This window comes from Scomber japonicus, chromosome 14, assembly GCF_027409825.1.
Source record: "Scomber japonicus isolate fScoJap1 chromosome 14, fScoJap1.pri, whole genome shotgun sequence".
NCBI lineage: Eukaryota > Metazoa > Chordata > Actinopteri > Scombriformes > Scombridae > Scomber > Scomber japonicus.
The window spans coordinates 7505181-7526028 of record NC_070591.1 but is presented as its reverse complement, the minus strand read 5'-3'; the positions used below and the strand labels follow the sequence as shown (position 1 = coordinate 7526028).

Below are 20848 nucleotides of genomic sequence, written 5' to 3'. Positions count from 1 at the left end.
CCCATACTCTGCTTTATTGTCTATTTTACTCTAAATGGGATCATAATGTATTAAAAGAACGTCACACTCTATCAAATAAGACTTGAAACTAATGATTGACACCTTAAACTCATTAGGAAACTGTTTACCATGGTAAAAAATTAAATGAGATGTAGCGTAATCTTCTCATAGACTTCAATACAAATGGAGCCGGTGGAGTCGCCCCCTGCTGGCCATTAGAGAGAATGCAGGTTTAAGTAACTTCCACATTGGCTTCATTTTTCAGACCCAGAACTATATCAGCTTGGTGACAAATTAAACTTACTCAGCATACAGAGAAACTATAAAGTAAATCTGACTTTTGACCGGAAAGTTGTTGATTCAACTTAAAACTTGAAGTGTGATGAAGAGTGATGGAAACTGATTTTAGGAATTAAGAGATTTGACACAGATGTTTGTTTCTGTTTTATATTTAGCTGTGTAAATATAACAATAGCAAATAATAAACATGTAAATTAATATTGTAAGAAACCCAAACGCTCCAAAAATGCCAAAAGACTACTTCAATACAAGTAACTTCAAATGTTTGTCATGATTTATTGAGAGCTACTGAAAATTTGCTTGTTTGTTTTTTTTCAAATCTGTTAAAAATACACACTGAATTTGGATGGAAATTATGCACCACTTTCTGGCACAAAGTGTGTTCAGGCCGTCCTGTGTGGTGTGAAAGTGGAAGCTCCATTTGTATTTTAAGATTGTACACTGCAGTCACAGCAATTAGCTCAGTGAATAGAGAGCAAGAGAGACAAAGAGGGACGTATAGAGAAGAATAGAGTGACAAAGAGGAATGCAGGACGGGGACCTGCGGCCATTGTGTCTTAATACAATATCTGACTTCCTTTAGATGCCAGACACCACAAACACACACAAGCACATACATGAGAGTTGAATAGCAGGCAGCGAGGCACCAGCCCAACTTCCTCTGGAGATGGAGACGATGGAGACACAGGGAGAGAGAGAGAGAGAGGGAGAGAGGGAGGGAGAGAGAGAGAAAAAGAGAGAGAGAAAGAGAGAGAGAGAGGGAGGCTGGGTCCAAGCTACAGTCTCACACTCATTTGAGTTCAGACCTCTGGACACAAACTGTGCTCTAATCTGTCTGCTGCTGGACTGACACTCTAACTTTAATTAACTTTAATTAACTCAACTTTCTCTGTTCATTTATCCATCCCTCTCTCTCTCTATCTCTCTCACTCTCTCTCTCGTTCTGTGGCTATCTGAGTATCCGCTGAGAGCCTCTGAAGCTTAACTTGGACTTCAACACTCCAGACTGGAGAGTGGTTATAATTCACTGTAAACTACTGGGAGACACATCTGGACCTGTGCTACTAAATCACACATAAAACTTCTCCTGTTGCTGCTCACTGAGCGGGAGTGCCTTGCTCAACAACCGCTGCTGCTGAGGAAGAAGAAGAGGAAGAAGAAGAGAAGAAGAAGAAGAGGAGGAGAGAAGCCAGTTTACCTACTTTACTCAAGTTTTTGAGGCTGTAATCTCCACATCGCGCTTGCTGCATCCTAAATCAGGTAAAAAGTGTGTGTGTGTGTTTGTTTGTGTTCATTTGTGGCAAGTGGATTATTTAACGCAACATAAGGTCTCCAACTTTAATTTAGATGTTTATTTTAAAGCACTAAATATTCACTAACAGATTCACTATCACCAATTTCAAGCATTTAAATTTAATCAATCACCTGTTCACCTCTGAAACTGCATTTTTTTTAGACTTCTGTGGGACTCATATTGGTTAAATTACACCAATGCATCGTTCAAACTGTTGAGGAACTTTAAATGAAGACAATAGAAGTAATAAAAATGTGCAAAGACAGCAAACCTTTAACAGATTTAACTGTGTGAAGCTGGGGTCAGAAAAAAGCTGCTGTCATCACAAATTAAGCAACTTTCTGATGTCTGACCAAATCAGTTGAGTTTCATCAGGACAGACAGGTGTTCAACTGGAGTTTAAGGAGGTGTCGCTAACTTTAAAGGACAAGTTCACAGTTTTTTCAAGTCTTAACACAACTGCAGATGCCCAGATGTAACGGTGTAATCATTCCTCCTGTTCATACTGTTTATTAAAAGATCCTTTCAGTATAAGTGATAGGGGGGCAAAAACAAATTTAAAAAGTTAATCTGAAGCTTATATGGGCCTTCAACAGTCTGTGTTCATCATATAAAGTGGATATCTGCAACATTTTCAGTCTGTTTAGCATCAAATTCCCTCTGTGTGTTTCTCAGGACAGTGTTTTCCTGTTGAGCTGCCTGTGGTGGAAGTATAGAAACAAAAAGAGGAAATTAGCCACTAAAACAACTGTAAAGAAATCTACTTGATTTGGCTCATTTAGACGCCAAAAAGTTTCACATGAGCTTGCACAGAAGGAGGACTGTGGATTTTGGCAGCAGTCCTTTACATTGTAAGTGTATTATGAAGGGATTTTCTAATAACAACATGAGTGCTTATTTGGGCTCCTGATTGTTGTTTTAAGACAGATTTGAAAACTTGTGAACGTTTCCTTTAATAAGATGGCAAATAATGTCTCATTGCTCCCTGTGTTAGAATAGATTACACCTTAAAATGTTAAAATGAGTTGACAAGAAACAAAACAAACCTCTCCTAAAAATCTACTAAAAGACAAAAATATAAACTTTGAGGAATTATATTTAAACAGATTTATTTTGGTGGGTTGGAAAAGCTTGTGTGTGAAAGTGTGAAGGTGAAGAAAAGTGTTAATCACTCAGTTCAGGTAATTTAATGTCTAAGATCACACTTAAAATTTGAATATCATCTAAATTAATTTACAGATTTAGTTTTTTTTAAAGTTTTTTTTTATGTATATGTCAGTTTTTTCTCTAAATTCGACTCCCCTTCTTTTGATGGATGCCTTACGTTTTTATCCTGTTATAAATATAAACACTTATAATTGCTGATTATTAATAGTGTTAAGTTATAAATATTTTTTTATCGGATTGAAAACATCCTCGGGTCAGAGTGATATCAGCCGTCCATCCTTTATTATTGTAAACCTACAGCGGAAAGAGAAGTCATTTGTGTGTGTGTGTGTGTGTGTGTGTGTGTGAGTGTGTGTGTGTGTGTGTGTGTGTGTGTGTGTGTGTGTGTGTGTGCATGTGTGTGCCCGTTATCAAGACAGGATGCAGAACAATACTGAGTGCTGGATAACGGGCACAGACACACACACACACAAACACACACACCAGCACATACACACACATGCACAAAAAGGTCAGGCGAAAGTCTATACAAGGAAGTAATATTGTTATTAATGATGCTGGGAGCACTTGTGAACGACATAAATACACACACACACACACACACACACACACACACACACACACACACACACACACACACACACACACACACACACACACACACACACACACACACACACACACACACACATACACACACAAACACACACACACACAGTGAGTTCAAAGCGTTTTGGGTTTCTCAATAACAGGATGGGAGGGGCAATAAATGCTTTAAGAAATAAATGCACAATCTAAAAAACTATCTTTGATTCGAGACTCTTCAGATTTCACAAGATGTCGTCCGAATGTCTCTTTTTCCCTGCAGGCAGATAAAGTTCAGCTTATCGCACTTCTTCATCTATAATCAGGACAGATTTGAACAATGCGGCTTTTGAAACAAACTCCCAAATGAAACTGAAAATGCTCAGAAGGGTTAAATGTTGAAGATAAATGACAGACACAGAAATGGCAGTGACGTGTGATCTGTACTCTGTGGTTAAAGACTAAATGAGTGGGACTAATTCTGCATTTAAAGTTATAATATTGAAGATTTTCATTAAATAAATGCCTTATAAGTCACAATCTATTACTGAATGAGGTAGCAAAACAGCCACTTAGCCTATTAGCTTGCTGATAAAAGCTCTTGCATTACTTTCTCGCCATGCATTCAAATCACAACAGATTCACTCTTGTAGAGATATGGGTGACAAAACAATACTCTCACTTCAGCTGCAGTTTCATTGCTCCAAAATATATGATTAATTCTGCATTTTTAAGTTATAATATTGAAGATTTTCGTTATAAGTCACAATCTATTGCTGAATGAGATAGCAAAATAGCAACATAGCCTATTAGCTTGCTGATAAAAGCTCTTGCATTTGTAGTTTTATGATTATTACGAATCAGGGGTCGGATATGGGTGACAAAACAATACTCTCACTTCAGCTGCAGTTTCATTGAGGCTACAGTTTAATAGCTCCAAAACATACATGCCTATTAGCTTGCTGATAAAAGCTAGTTTTATGATTATATGTCTCGTCATGCATTCAAATCAAAAGCGGTGATCACATTCCTTTGTGATTAATTGCCTGTTAATGTGCATTTAAGGCAATAAAGTTTTTTTTTAAAAAGCGGTGATCACAACAGATTCGCTCTAGGTGACAAAACAATACTCTCACTTCAGCTGCAGTTTTATTGAGGCCACCGTTTCATTGCTCCGACAAGCAGCTTCTCCCATTAAATTAAACTCCGACTCCTCAGAAGTGGAAGTGTGACGTTCAGTTAATTCAATTATCTGGTGCAGCAAGAGACGTGACACAGAAAGCGGCGACACCCTATTTGGGTTTTCGGCAGTGAGGCATGGATGTATAAAGAGAACTGGATACAGGAAGAGTGCCAGGCTTTGACATAGTGGTCAAGCTGTGTAATTAAAATGTCATGTGATGCTTTATGGCCCAAAAAAAAGACTTGTTCCCATTGACTTACATTGTGAAAGAGGTGTCTGTTTAAGCAGTGGATGCATTTTTTTATTCATTTCACTATCAGAATTTGATCCTTTTGGTCCAAACACATTTCAAAAGTCTAGAAAAGCTGCATGACTGAATCGTTTCAGGCCTAAATCGGAAGGGGGAAGTTATAGTGAGCACACTGTGGGCACATTGGGCACAGTTTGTCTTCAGGAAGTGGCATTTTTGGCTTCATGCAGCACTGAGCAACGTTGACAGGATTTAATGGAGACCCGCCTCTGACGCTGTATCCTGTTCTTTTTATCCATAGAGTGAAATTGAGTGAAGTCCAAAAACACACCTGTAATCACTGCTTAATGTGGTATAGTCCCACCAAAGAGAACCAAGCTGAGATCTTTAAGATTGCAACTTTAAAGTCTCTCCCTTTCACTCAATAATGAGTTTCCTTTTATTGTTCCTTCATGTGGATTTTGGAGCTCTATGGTGCAGAGGTTGTTTTCACATGCATCTGCAGAAGAGAGGGAAAGGGGGGGGGGGGGGGGGGGGGGGAGTTCTCTGTGCTCACCTTAAATCTCAACTTGATTTCAGCCCTGTCTCCAAGATTACATTCACAACTCCTGTGCTTATGATTGAGCTCTTATTTTAAAGCACTTTACATTTTAATCTTTCATTTGCACTCTATGTCCTTTTAATGATTTTAAAGCAAATCATTATTTTATCCTGCAATCTTATATTTAATGCTCTATTCTAGCATTTTATTTCTCTCTTTCTATTTTTCTGTACTTTGTTTTTATTAGTGTGTGTGCGTGTGTGTGTGGGTGTGTGGGAGGGGTGGGGGTGTTAATTGTATGTTTTAATGTTTCTCAAATTGCATGTTTGTCTGGCACATTGAGTTGAGATTGTGTATGAAATGCGCTATATAAATAAAACTGCCTTGCCTTGCCTTGTGCTCACCTTAAATCTCAGCTTGATTTCAGCCCTTTCCTCAAGATTATATTCACAACTAAACTTGAAACCTGCAGCAGCTAGAAAGGATGATACTGAATGTTTGAGTGAAATGTTAAATATTAAATAAACTCTAATAACACTTTCTGGTTATGTTGAGACACTGGCAGCATTTGATAAAGATCAGAGAAAGATTGAGTCTTGGTTTAATAAGAAAACAATCTGCAACATGTTTATTAATAGTTAAATGAAACCAGAATTCATCACTAATCTTACCCAGAGTGCTTTAGTTGTCTAAACTTAACCGCAGGACCCAGGATCTGAACCCGTGTCTTGTGGCGTCAGAGTCCTGATTCTTCACTTGTGTGTCCTCCATCCACCCTAAACTCCCCCCGCCTTGACTTCAGAGCGATAAATTAATTAACGCTTCACTCATTTAGGCAGAGATCATGTTTGGTTAAGTTATATATAAGACATAATTTACAGTTACATAAGTGTGATGTTGAAACCTGAAGCCTTTAAAGGACTTTTCAGAGGACATATATTTAGATTTAGAAGATATTTGCATTTTTATAGATTATGAATATCTCAGTCAAGCTGTAGATGTAATATTAAGATTTTTTAAATTAGGTTAATTGAACATTATTTGTAGGAGAAAGCAAAAAGAGGACATTATAGCACACGGTTAAACAACTAACATGGCAACAGGTTGATTTCTTTAATATCTGGGTATGGCATCAATTCATTTGGCCACATCTGCTCAGCTATTAGTGATGTATTTTGCATTTTTGTCCTTTTTTTTAGTGGTGCATCTTCCTTTTCTACTATCGATATCATAACAAAATCTCATAAATAGAAAATGCAGAATGAAATCCAGCTATAAGACTTACTGTACATCTTATTTCAGTAAATATAACCTGTATAGTAGTCTAAACAAACCCTTAGCATATAAAGATACAGTCTAGATTGAGCAGTTTCATGCCTTTAAACAGCTAATATTAACCTTCATGTCGTCCTCTCGGGTCAAATTGACCCCGTCTGTTTTGACTGTTCCTTCTTTCCTACCTTCCTTCCTTCCCTCTGTCCTTCCTTCCTCCCTCCCTCCTTCTCTCTTTCTTTCCTTCCTCTCTCTTTCCTCCCTTCCTTCTTTCCTTCTTCCATCCCCCTTTCTTACTTCCTTCTGGCCTTCCTTTCCTTTCTCCCTCCCTCCCTCACTCCTTCTCTCTTTCTTTCCTCCCCCTCCCTTCCTTCTTCCTTCTTTCCTCCCTTCCATCCTCCCTCACTCCTTCTCTCTTTCTTTCCTCCCCCTCCCTTCCTTCTTCCTTCTTTCCTCCCTTCCATCCTCCCTCCCTCCTTCTCTCTTTCTTTCCTCCCCCTCCCTTCCTTCTTTCCTTCTTTCCTCCCTTCCATCCTCCCTCCTCTCTTTCTTTCCCCCCTCCCTTCCCTCTTTCCTTCTTTCCTCCCTTCCATCCTCCCTCCTCTCTTTCTTTCCCCCCTCCCTTCCTTCTTCCTTCTTTCCTCCCTTCCATCCTTCCTTCCTTCCCTTCATTCCTTCCTCCCTCCATCCCTCCCTCCCTCCCTCCTTTCCTTCCTTCCTCCCTCCCTCCTTTCCTTCCTTCATCCTCCCTTCTTCCTCCCTTCGAGGACAACAGGAGAGTTAAGCCAATATTAAGAACAAGAAGTTGAACTTTTCCTTAACAAATACGAAAGACTTGTTGACTCACAACAGTCGCTGCTTTGACTAAACCATGTTGGAGCTCAGATTTGGCATACAGATAACCTTGCAGAAGAGTAGACAAAAAAAAAAAAAAGTTATTAAAAGAAGTAAAAGAAGTAACTGCCATGGGCTTAAACTTTTTTTTTATTCAACGCCGTCAGATTACGTCACAACAACAACTCTACTAAAAGAAACAAAAAACAAACTGTGAGAAAATTTCTTCTCACAGAGTCATGAATACCAAAATCAGTGTGTCATTCAATATGACAATGCACTAAGGAAACCTCCACCAGGACAAATAATTACCTTTAAGCCCCACGAATTGTTCAAGGGAAGAAAAATCATCAGGTTTTTTTCCAGCGTAATGAACACATCAGTCTCCGGGAACCGCTACACAAGATTTATACTGTCAGTTATGTTTGTATTTTACAGAGAAGTAGTAGAAGTTATACAATGCATAAACAAGAGGCTGTGTGTGTGTGTTTTGGTGTGTGTGTGTTTGGTGTGTGTGTGTGTGTGTGTGTGTGTGTGTGTGTGTGTGTGTGTCAGCAGTGTGTGTTTACAGTAGACGTAGTTTTTCCTTCCCCAGAGACAGACTCAGAGGGGAGTGTGGGAAAGTGAGAGTGAAGCTAAACTCAGACACGGGCACAGACGTTTTTATGAACGGGGTCGGAGGGGGGGGCACAGGGTCACGGGGTCACAGGGGGTGAAGATAATAGAAGTGCTCCACCAAAAAAACAAGATAACAGTAACAATTGGGATCAACTGTATTCTTCAATAGCAGATTATTTTCTTTAAGGGAATATTACTTTCTTCTTTTGAGCTGCCATGAAAACTGGAAAAAACATGACTTCCTGAAAGCACCACGGAGGTGAAATTTAAATCCAGTGCCTTAGATATTCTCGCTTAGATATTATATACATAGTCTTGTACCTTTATTATTACAGAATATACAGAATAAAGCACCAACTTGTTGTGTGATAGTTTGATTTAAATTTATCAGTTGTGTTTTTTCCCTGCAGGTCAGAATAAAGTTTTGTTGAATACGGTCGTTTAGCCTCATTAGGTTAAAGCTAATTTAAACTTTTTACTTCAGGGTCGCCCACATGCAACATGTACAATCAATGGGAGACTAATTAAACCTGCACTCAAGTCTTTGTTTCACATCCCACAGTCACAAATCCAACACATATTCTCTCATATTCTTCATGTCCATGCAGCCCTATACTTCAGATTACTGTAATTATTTGAATGCAAGTGAATGTAAATTTGAATATTTCCAAGTTTTTGCATTATTATCTTGCAAAATCAATCAATCAATAGGGAACTAATTAATTGTGTACCTCTTTAACATCACATATTCTCATATTCTCCATGTCCATGCAGCCCTATGCGGTAAATTAGTGTAAACATTTGAATGCAAGTGACTGTAAATATGAAGTTTGCAGGAAAAGACCTACATATGTGAGAACAAGGTATAAATCCAAATGCACACCTTTTTGACCAATTTAACATGCTATACTTACACTGCATTCATTTACATGTTAGTATATATAGACATGTTTGGTGCATTGATTGCAGCAGAAAAGACAGGCTGCCTCTTTTTTGAACTTCTCTGCTTTTCACATTCTGGGTTAATGTTAATCATGAACATGTCAGTGGAAGTGTTTGAGTGTTAATAAACTTATTTTGTTGAAATAAAACAGAAATATGACTAAATTTGAACATTTCTAAGTTTTATATGTGAGAATCCAAGTCACGTTGGTTTGTTCTCAAAAATAGTTTATTATAGTTATTATCTTGCAAAATGAAGTTTGCAGCCAGAAGGAAGTTTACAAAACTGCACATCTTTTTTTGACTGATTTAAAAACCATACTTTGATTACATTAATTAATTAGTATATAGTGTGGTTGGTGCATTGATTGCAGCAAAAAGCCTTTTTTCTGAGCTTTCCTTAAAATGTTCTTCTGCCTTTTCACCTATTTTTGGAGCTTTCCCTCATTGTGTGTACGTAAATCACAAATATGACCAAAGTTTGCGTGTTCATACAACTTCTTTGTTGAAATATAACAGAAAGGGACGCGCAGGTGGTCGAGTGGTTAGAGTGCATGCCATGTGCAGCCGACCCCGGTTTGAATCCCGATCGGAGATCCTTTGCTGCATGTCACCCCGTCTCTCTCCCATGTTTCCTGTCTGTCTACTGCTTAATAAAGGCGTCTATGCCGACACAATCTTTAAAAAAAAAAGAAATATAACATAAATTAGTTCATGAAACTTAATCTCATGAACTAATGAATGCACAAACTGACCCACATAAACCAGTTGCAGCCATTAAAACCAGTCGGCTCTGTTCTCCAGGTGAATCTTCAGGTACCTGCAGAGCGTCGGCTGAGTGATCTGAGCTGAGCTGTGATTGGTGATGGCTGACTGGAGCCTGCTGGGAAACTTCCTGGAGGAAGTGCAAGAACACTCTACCTCCATTGGCAAGGTATCGCACAAGAATACACACACATATAAACACACACACACACATATATATACACACACACACACACACACACACACACGCTGGATGCCAGGCAGCGAGGCACCAGTCTGACTTCCTCTGTACATTGTGCTCATATACACACACTCAGAATAAGTTAAACATTAATATATTTCCGCACCATCCTGTTTATTCCAGGTATTCCAGTCGCTGCTGTTTGAGTCTACCGATAATAAATTAACTTTATGTTTCTTCTTAACATCTTAAAATCCTTCACTAACTGTTTAAATACAACCACCAGAGATTATTCCTCTTCACCTTCAGGTCGTCCTCCCAGGTCAAATTGACCCCGACTGTTTCTTCTTTCCTTCCTTCCTTCCTTCCTTCTCTCTTTCTTTCCTCCCCCCTACCTTCTTCCTTCCTTCTTTCCTTCCTCCCGTCTTCTTTCTTTTCTCCCTCCCTCCTTCCTTCCCCTTCCTTCCTCCTCTCTTTCCTCCCCCCTACCTTCCTCCCTTCCTTCTTTCCTCTGTCCTTCTTTCCTTCCTCCCCCCTACCTTCCTCCCTTCCTTCATTCCTGTGTCCTTCTTTCCTTCCTCCCTTCCTCTTTCTTTTCTCCCTTCCTCCTTCCCTCCTTACTTCCCTTCCTTTCTCCCTCCCTCCCTCCCTCCCTCCTACCTTCCTTCTTTCCTCTGTCCTTCTTTCCTTCCTCTTTCTTTTCTCCCTCCCTCCTACCTTCCCTTCTTCCTTCCTTCCTTCCTTCCTTCTCCTTCCTTTCTTCCTTTCCTTCCTTCCTTGACTCGAGGGTAACAGCAGGGTTAATTACACATTTTTGATTTTCATTCATCATATTAATCCCCATATTCTTTGAGTGCTTACTGTTTTTGTTGTGTGTTTTTTTTAATCTTTCTTCACAGGTGTGGTTGACCATCCTGTTCATCTTCCGTATCCTGGTGCTTGGGACTGCTGCTGAGTCCTCTTGGGGTGACGAACAGGAAGACTTCGACTGCGACACTGAACAGCCAGGTTGCGAGAACGTCTGTTATGATCAAGCCTTCCCTATAGCGCATATACGATACTGGGTAAGACACATTACAGTTACACCAACTACACTGGGTGACGAAGATGTACTGGGAGTGTTGTATAATATTTTTCCACCCTCTCGTTTGTTAATTGGATGGACAGAGTATAAAGAGCACTTAATATAAAGCTCTCCAGTCGACCGTCACCATCCAGTACAACCTCAATAATAAACATACAGTAGAATTATCACCTTTCTGATAATGTTAACAGAAGATGAACATTTATAAGCTGTGTAATGCTGAATTTATGGCAGAGTTATATTGCACAGGTATACCTTATAAAGTGCTCAGTGAGTATATACACACACTATAAACACTATTATAAATATCTAAAATAAACTTTTTCCGATGCATTCAGGGAAACTCCTACATCTGAGTTTCATGCACTGCAAGAATCAACATCTTAATTAAAGTTTAATCTTGCAGTACTGACTTGTTCTTTATGTTTGAGCTTCACTAATCTTAAATTTAAAGGGTTAAAATGTGAAAATAAACGTATGAATAACTTGCACACATTCTTTATTTGTGGACCCAGCATCAAATTTCTGCTTTTAATCCATTTTGAGAGGATTATGATAAAAATGTCTAAGTGGTGTAACCATAAAAACTTTGTACCAAATAATTCAACTTGCTTAAAAACAGTAAATAGTCAATGAAACATCATATCAACTAGTTTGGCATGATCTTACATTATAACTTTTATATTAAATAAAGCTAATGGAATACAATTGTTCTAAATATTACATTTAATCTGGGTAACCATGGAGATCAGGAAACATTTACAGTCATTATTAGTATAAGTCCACTTAAATACACTGTAGGTGGTATTAATATTTATCATTCTTTTGTGGTTACACCATTTGACATTTTCAGGAGCATTCAGTCTTACTTTTGGTTAAAAAATGGTCCAAATGTCATTTCAACATTTCAAGATATTTTTGAATCACTCGTCTTGCCAACCCTTATTTATCACTGACCCGTTTACTATAAACACCATAAATATCTCAAATAAACTTTCTCTGATGCTTTTAGGTAAACTTTTACTGACTGGTCCTTTAACTTTGAGTTCCACAAACCTTTAAATTTAAATGTTTTTTAATTATAAATCTGTATAAATGTCTCCACAGGTGCTCCAGATAGTGTTTGTGTCGACTCCCAGTTTAATCTACATGGGCCACGCCATGCACATCGTCCGCAGAGAAGAGAAGGCGAGGGCCAGAGAGGAGGAAGAGGGAGATGGAGGAGGGAGAGAGGACGATCCAGGAGGGGGAGAAGGAGGAGGAGGAGGAGGAGAAGGAGGTGGTGGTGGAGAGAAACATGAGAGGAGAGAAGAAAAGGATGAAGGAAAGGAAAAAAGAGAAGGTGCATCAGTAGGTCGAGTCCGTCTGAAGGGGGCGCTGCTGCAGACTTACGTGATGAGTATACTCCTACGAACCATCATGGAGGTGAATACGACGGTTTTAGCATCTTTAAGCTCATTGTTTTGATTTGATTCTTCATTGACAGTTTGATTCAATCTCTAAAAGGATAAATCCACATTAAAATACTCAGCGTCAAACAGCTGGCAGACAGTTAGGGACTAGTGTCATCCTCCTCCCCTCCTCCCTTCCTTCCTTCCGTCTGTCCTTCCTCCCGCCCTCCTTCTCTCTTTCTTTCCTTCCTCTCTCTTTCCTCCCTTCTTTCCTTCCTTCCTTCCTTCCTCCCTCCCTCCCTTCTTCCCTCCCTCCCTCCCTCCTTCCTCTCTCCCTCCTTCCTTCATTCTTTCCTCCCTCCCTCTTTCTTTCCTCTGTCCTTCTTTCTTTCCTTCCTCCCTTCTTATTTTCCTTTTTCCCTCCCTCCCTCCCTCCCTCCCTCCTTCTTTCCTCCCTCCCTCCTTCCTTCCTTTCTCCCTCCCTCCCTTCCTTCCTTCTTCCTCCCTTCCTCCCTTCTTCCTCCCTTCCTCCCTCTTTTCCTTCCTTCCCTCCTTCCTTCCTTCCTCTTCTTCTTCCTCCCTCCCTCCATCCATCCTTCCTTCTTTCCTCCCTCCTCCCTCTTTTCCTTCCTCCCTTCCTTCCTTGACTCAAGGACAACAGGAGGATTAAGAAAGTGGAACATTTAGCAGCAGAGGAGTCAGATATTTTTCTGAGGAGGTGGTGAAGACCAAACCAGAGCTCGAAGTAGACTGAATATTAGCCTTAAATAATCGCTGATGCTGCTCTGTGTCTGCTGGATGTAAAAAGACATTCAGATAATTACCTTTTTTATTACAACCTGGACCTTATTTCTAGCATAAAATACGATCATTTACTCACCCAGACAAATTTGGTGTCATTTGGAGTCGTTCGGACGAAATTAGCTCCAGTGATGCGCTGCGTATATCTGTCTAATGCGAGTACATGGGGCACCGAAGCACAGCCTCTATATAACGCATTATCTGCCGTGAAACTAGTTAATTTCACCATGATATGATACGTGATACGTTAGCGCTATTCCCCTCCGAGCCGTGGTGGCATGTTATCAACATCCGGGGTCTGTAGGTCGACCTACTAACCTCTGATCTGGATGATGTCATTTCTGAACGTCTCTACCACAGCCCGGTTTATCATTGAGTGGAAATCCTCCAGTGTTGTGATACAGACGTTTATTGACACATCCAGACGCGTATCTCCTGGCCTCACATGCCACCACGGGCAAAAAATACAGATATTAATCAAAGTAAACTTACAGAAACTGAGGCAAAAAGAGAAATTGAAGTAAAAGAAAGACAGCTGTGAAAAAAAAGTAACTTACAGTAATTGAATGTTGAAGTTGAATGTCACTGACTGTGATTGGCTATCCATACAGGTGGTGTTTCTTTGTCTGCAGTACTTCCTGTATGGGATCTTCCTCCATCCTCTGTACGTCTGCAAGGTAAAAAAACCCCAAATATATTAAGCATTATTTTAAATTAAAGGAATAATTCAGACCTGCAGTCATTCTCTCTCTCTCTGTCCCCCCCCCCCCTCTCTCTTCTCTCTCAGGCCTGGCCGTGTCCTCATCCAGTGAACTGCTACGTCTCCAGACCGACAGAGAAAAACGTCTTCATAGTCTTCATGTTGGCTGTGTCGGCGGTCTCTCTGGTCCTCAGCGTCCTCGAGCTGAATCACCTGGCGTGGAGACACTGCTTCAGGTGAGGAGGCTGCACAGGCTCAGTCTCAACATCCTCAAATTTAATTCTGGATTAGGATTGGCTCAGATTTAAGATGAATGTGAAAACAGATTCTCTACATGCATCATCAGTAACAAGAAGCAAATCTCATTTTTGACACTTGCTTTGTGACTTAAAATGGACTTTAGTGTCTTATGAGTTCCCCAAATGTTATGAAAGTGAACTGCTGGAGTCTTTTAAAGATGTAAAACCAGCGTGAGGGAATAAAGAAGGAGACAAAGTCACGTTATGGTGCTTTGGGTTTAAGTTATTGGTTATTAGTCAACACTGAAAGGTATTCATATGTAGGCTAAAGAGAAATAAGGATTTGTGTTTCTTGTGAAGGTAAAAAGGCTCTTTGTGTTAGGATGTAAACAAAGCTCTTACAACATCTTAAGAGGCACATTTCCGACCCGTATGAGTCCTGCAACTATTTTAAGCCTTCAGTGATTCAGCTTTTACTTCCTAGAATTAAATATAAAGGCCAAACTGCTTGAGAGACGCAAGTCCGGCAGAACTGAGACGTGACTACTGCATACATACCTCTTCTGAGTATGATCAGCTGACTTCAAGTACTTTTAAAACTTAATATCTGCCTTACTGATGGGTTGTTCAGATGTTGTCTTGTCATCATTTCACAACATCATTCTGTCTGTCTTAAAACAGTCAGGAGCCTAAATGAGAACTGAAACCTGTTTTTGTGGCTGTAATTATTCCTCCTGTTCATACCGACCGTTAAACCGTTAAAATGAAAAGTGATGGAGGACAAAACCCACCGTGTAATTAACCCTCCTGTTGTCCTCGAGTCAAGGAAGGGAGGAAGGGAGGGAAGGAAGGAAGGGAAAGAAGAAGGAAGGGAAGGGAAGGGAAGGGAAGGAAAGGGAAGGGAAGGGAAGGGAGGGGAGGGGAAGGAAGGATGGAAGAAGGAAGGAAGGAAGGAGGGAGGGACGGAGAAAAGAAAGAGGAAGGAAAAGTTGATCTGAAGCTAATATGAAGTTTCAGCCGTCCAAATGAATCAAATCAAGTCTTCATGTTTCAACGTTAGTGTTTTTGGTGCCAAAGTCTCTTTTTGTTACTATACTTCCACCACAGCTCAACAGGAAACACTAAGAGAGAATTTGATGCTATAAAGACTGTAAATGTGTCTGATATCACTTAAAATGACTAACTCACACTGATGAAGCTGAATAGAAGCTGATCATCTACTTTTAAATGACTGTCTGGACACACTGTGGAGATCTTTTAAAAGTCAGTATGAACAGGAGGAATGATTACAGCCATGATAAAGTGTTTCACTGTTCACATGGGCTTCACTAATTTAATTCTTTATACCAAAAATTGTATCAAACTCTTCATTTCAGGAAATTAATCCACTCCAGGAAGGCCGCCACTCCTGCTGAAGCTTCGCTGAGCCGCCAGCTCTCCATATCTCCTCCACCTCCATCAACGCCACCTCCAGATTTCAGCCAATGTGTGACCGGCTCCTCGCACTTCCTGCCGCTCCCTTTCCCCAACCATCATTTAGCTAACCAACAAAACTCAGACAACATGGCCACCGAGAAGCACAAAATGGCCTCGTCTGCAGAAAACGAAAACAACCTCCAGATGAACTGCTACTCGGCCGAATGGCAGAAGAGCGGCAACGGTCAGATGAAAGACGAAGATTACCTGAGGTCCGACATTAGCGGCTACAGCCCAGCGAGCAGGGACATCAGCTGCCCTCAGATCCAAAATGGAGGCCCAGATAGGATCTTGCCTTACTCTAACGGAGGGCTCTGCCTGAAGGACAAACGCAGATTGAGCAAAACTAGCGGAACGAGCAGCCGAACGAGAGCCGACGACCTTTCTGTTTAGAAATAAGACAGAAACAGACAGATTTTAACTACTCACACACACACACACACCCGTATGACCTTTATATTCACACACATGCACATAATACATATCACTACACACAGCCTCCATTTAATCCTGACTGTGCCTTGCTCTGTTTGGCTCTCACTGCTTTTAAAATGTGTCTTTTCGAGTCCGCAAATTGATCAAAAAACTACTTTTTCTGCCATGTGGAGGCCTTAAACAGCCAATAGGAGTGTGACTGACACATCATGTGACCTGAGCATTGATCAATTTAAGATGGCGACTATACATACTTGTTTTAGTCTGAAGAAGAACAAAGTGCTCGAAATGTCAATCTTGATATCTCATTAAAATTACATCTGCATTGGGAGCTTTCTTTCTGCCTCACGTGGCCTTAAAAAGACTCAGATGGAGAACATGAAGATGACAGCTGATGCAAAGACACTGGAGCTCGTCAGATTGCGCTCTCCATTTCATTTTCCTGGAGAATAAAAAGCAAACCAACCTGTTTCCTGTCTGCCAAAAGCTTTTATACCTTGTCACCTGATGTCTGTGGCCAATCAGGGAGCGTCTCTGCAATTAGTGCCACTTTGACCCAGGTGTCCATCTCCTTTCATTTGGAGTTAAAAGGTTCAATATTAATCAAATGTATCCTCTCAAAAGGCAAAGCATACATATTGTTAGTGAGGTTAATAAATAAGTTTCTTTGGAAGTGACAAACAAAAATAGAAGAAGAAAAGATAGTTTAAAGGGGAAGTACACTCCTCCTTCTTAAAGGGTTGGTCAAGGAATTAAAATCCCCCCTACAGGAAACCTGTGTGAGCAGAAAGACTAAACACACACAAGTGAACAAGCATTTCTCAAAACATCACAAGTTCACTGCTTCCTCTTCACATACATACCAACACCAACTCCAGGAAATAACATATTGGAAATGGAGAACGTAGTCGCCATAGTAACAATGTATGGCTATTCTGGTCACTCTCCTGGGATAAAATCTTGCATCTTGACGTGAAGTTTGAAACCTTGAAGTACCGGTAACTACGGCAACCTGCCATCCAGCTGTTGCTACAAGCTGAGCTGCACATCTGGAACAAAGCTGATCATTATGTTTTAATCACAGTGAAATCAACCAAAGTGCCGCTCTAACTGATGGTTTAGACTTCAACTTTATACAGCTGCAGCTTCACAATCTGCATAATCTGTCATACAATGTTCATATTTCACATCTTGGCTTTGGACACCGGTGTAGAAATGACGAATATGCAACGTTTCTCCTATATTAATAACCTCAAACTGATGGTAAATGTGCAGTAATTCAGCCAAAGATTCACTTTTTACTTTAAGAGAAGCTTTCATCTTTATACAGCTGCAGCCTCACAGTCAGCTTAATGTGTTATACAAGATCAACTCTCATTTTCATATTTTTCTTTCCTGACATCGGTGTAGAAATGACGAATATGAGTCAGATGCTGCAACTTTAAGCAAATGTTCCCTTCAAACTACAAACATTTTAACTGATTATAAAGGTTTAGGTCACCCAAAACTAACCATAATAATAATAATGATGATAATAATGATAATAATTAACTTTATTCTAAAGCACCTTTCCGAACCAAAGTTATAAGGTGCTTCACATAATACGATATTAACAGAATAAAAACAATAGTCAAGCATAAAGAGATGAAACATTAATAGGATGACTTCTAACCTTCGTCTAGCATTGCTCTACTCTTGACAAGCTGCAGCCCTTGAATCTACCCAGGAAATTAAAAACTGAGCCTTTTATATTTGGGAGTTATGACACTGATGGTGTTTGAAACCTGATGCCTGAAACTAGATGCCTCCAGTAACCGTGGAAACTGTGGAAAGTCTGCTCACTCGTCTTAGAGCAGGGGTGTCAAACTCAGGAAGTGGGCTGGACCATTAAAACCATTCCTAAAATATAGATATATAGATAAATATAAAATATATACTTTCCTATAATTAACCATCTACTTATAAAATCTATTCATACATTAGTCTTTAAAATCTGAATCACTTTGAAAGTCAGTTATCTCAGATCAGAAGCCTCGACTGTGAGAATATTGGTGCAATTTATTGAAATATTGGAATACATTTTCAGCAATTTTCCCGCCTTGTAAAGTCACCCATGGGTGCTGATTGGACTCCTTCGCTCTATGTTTGATGCCCCTGTTTTTAGAGTGTCGACTTCTTCATTTTCCCATGAGCCAACAAAAACAAAACTGGCATAATTCTGTGAAACTATTTTAATGCAAGCTTCTTTTCCTCGTCGTGTATACTTACTGTATTTCCAGGAATCTAATAACATGTTGAGCTTTAAGTTTGAAGTGCAGGACGACTTCCTGTTTAGAGACGTTAGTCCGAACCATTTCATCACTGGGAGAGAATGTGAAGCCTCTCGCCACCAGAGTGTTTTTACCTTATTACCCTTTGTGTCGTCCTACCGGGTCAAATTGACCCGTCTGTTTTGACTGTTCCTTCCTTCCTTCCTTCCTTCCTTCCTTCCTTCCTTCCTTCCTTCCTTCCTTCCCTTCTCTCCTTCCTTCCTCCCTCCTTTCCTTCCTTCTTCCTCCCTTCCTCCCTTCCTCCCTCCCTTCCTTCCTTCCCTCCTTTCTTCCTTCTTTTCTCCCTCCTTTCCTTCCTTCTTCCTCCCTTCCTACCTTCCTCCTTCCTTCCTTCCCTTCTCTCCTTCCTTCCTCCTTCCTTTCCTTCCTTCTTCCTCCCTTCCTCCCTTCATACCTTCCTGCCTTCCTTCCCTCCTTCCTTCCTTCCTTCCTTCCCTCATTTCTTCCTTCTTCTCTCCCTCCTTTCCTTCCTTCTTCCTCCCTCCCTTCCTCCCCTGACTCGAGGACAACAGGAGGGTTAAGTGTGAGACACCAAAGTCAGTTTGGATGACAGCCGGTGAGACTCTTGTGGTAATATCTCATTCTGACTATGATCTCTATCATCTGAAATATCGATTAACAGCTCAGCAGATTTCCTCACTTTTCCCCACGATATTATCAAGTGATTTAAAAGTGTTGAATACTTCTTATGTATTACTTTTGTATTTATTATTCTGGTTTAATAATGTGAATGATTTACTGTACATGTTTAACTCTCCTGTCGTCCTCTCGGGTCAAATTGACCCAAATTTTTCCATCCTTCTTCCCATCCTCCCCTCTTTCTTTGCTCTCTCCTCCTTCCTTCCTTCCTTCCTTCCTTCCTTCCTTCCTTCCTTGACCTGAGGACAACAGGAGGGTTAAAACAACTTTACAAACACTGTCAGTCTGTTCTGTCTCTCGACACTGTAACACACAGGTAAACTTTACAGACAGAACTATGAAAACACGTTATAGCCTGGAAGACGTCACCGGTTTGATTTCCAAAATCATGCAGCAACTATCTGGACTCTTGAAAGTTGAAATGTATTGCTAATATATATTTAATCAAACATGACTGCTTTAATATAAAGTACTGTTGTCACTGCTTGAACTGCGGGTGCAAAGTCCTTGCAGGTTTATTTGTTGATGTTGTTTTTTTGTTATGTTATAAGTTGGAAAAGTTTCTCTGCAGCATCAAGTTAATTCACTGTGTCGACTGAATATGGTTGTTTGAATATGATGCAGGCTAAATGTGTATGAATTAGCCATTTGTAACGTTAAATAAATTATTTTCTCAAATCAATAGTTGGTGTGCAGATTTTTAAGATTTTTAAGATTTTACTCAGGAGGGTTTTTCCCTCATTTTTTAATATTTAAAATGTTACTGAATACATATATTGATGTTTTTAATTCTTTGAAATCAATATTTTTTAATATATATTTAGTAAATAAATCATGGTGTGGGCTTATTTGGAGCACACGTGGGCTTAAATGGAGTCACAGTACCAATTAAACTCACTTTATTCATCAAATATATTTATTTTATATTCCAAAATCTACATGAACTAATGAATACATTTTACAATGAGAGATAAATGTTGCTTTATAAGAAATGATCCCCCTTATAAATCATGTCAGTATCCATGACAACACAGCTGAGCTTAGATTTTGGTGCTTAATGGGAACATTTACCCTAACAGCCGAAAACATTGGTTAGAAAATTAGAAAAGTCATCAAATATAATAAGTTACATTACTTTGATTAAGTACCTGAAATAGTTACATTACTTATTACATTTTAGATAAGATAAGATAGAGATAAGATTTTAGATAGAGTAACTAGTAATCTGTAACCTATTACATTTCCAAAGTAACCTTCCCAGCTCTGTTTATGTGCATGAATTAATAGAGCAGAAACACAACATATTTGTATTTAATTGTCAAAACAACGCAGCAGCCACAGCTGGATAAGCAAAAAGAAAACAAGGATTATTATTAAACAAGGGGGGGTGGTCGCCCACCTCGTGGCCCATTTGTTAAAAAAATGCATGCTAAAGTGCCCTCTCGGGAGCCAAAACGCGTGCTAAGGTGCCCTCCTGGGTGGCAAAAACATGCACTAAACTGCCCTCTTCAGTGGAGAGAACGTGCTGTATGTGCCCTTTTTTTTCTTTTCGCCCCCGCCCTTCAAAAAGTCTGCACGCCACTGTTTAAACATATCACTCTCCTCTAAAACAACATCAACCTGTAACTTGCAACTATAATTTAACTTGTTTGAGGTAAAAAAAAACAAACCCTCAGATTTGTTTATAATCCGTGCACACACATTTAAAAACAAACATGCCTGTGAAATCTTTCTATCTTTCATTACCTGAAGACTCTTAAAATGTCATTTCTGACCGACTGACTCAGTTCCTTCATCATAGCCGAGCTGGATATACGAGAT

At 39.8% G+C, this 20848-nt stretch overlaps 1 protein-coding gene across 1 annotated transcript; it reads left to right on the top strand.

Moving 5' to 3' along the window:
- The first annotated feature begins 9851 nt into the window (after positions 1 to 9851).
- LOC128372407 (gap junction alpha-5 protein-like) lies at positions 9852 to 16171 on the top strand. Its single transcript, XM_053332441.1, has 6 exons — positions 9852 to 9920; positions 10832 to 10996; positions 12124 to 12441; positions 13820 to 13885; positions 13996 to 14144; positions 15524 to 16171. Exons 1-6 carry the CDS (start codon positions 9852 to 9854, stop codon positions 16014 to 16016), a joined length of 1260 nt encoding a protein of 419 aa, XP_053188416.1. The 3' UTR covers positions 16017 to 16171.
- Positions 16172 to 20848: the final 4677 nt, after the last annotated feature.

Coding starts and splice junctions, on each gene's coding strand:
- LOC128372407 (XM_053332441.1), top strand. CDS start 9,852: ATGGCTGACTGGAGCCTGCTGGGAAACTTCCTGGAGGAAGTGCAAGAA. Junction 9,921..10,831: donor ACTCTACCTCCATTGGCAAG/GTATCGCACAAG, acceptor CTTTCTTCACAG/GTGTGGTTGACCATCCTGTT. Junction 12,442..13,819: donor TCCTACGAACCATCATGGAG/GTGAATACGACG, acceptor CTATCCATACAG/GTGGTGTTTCTTTGTCTGCA.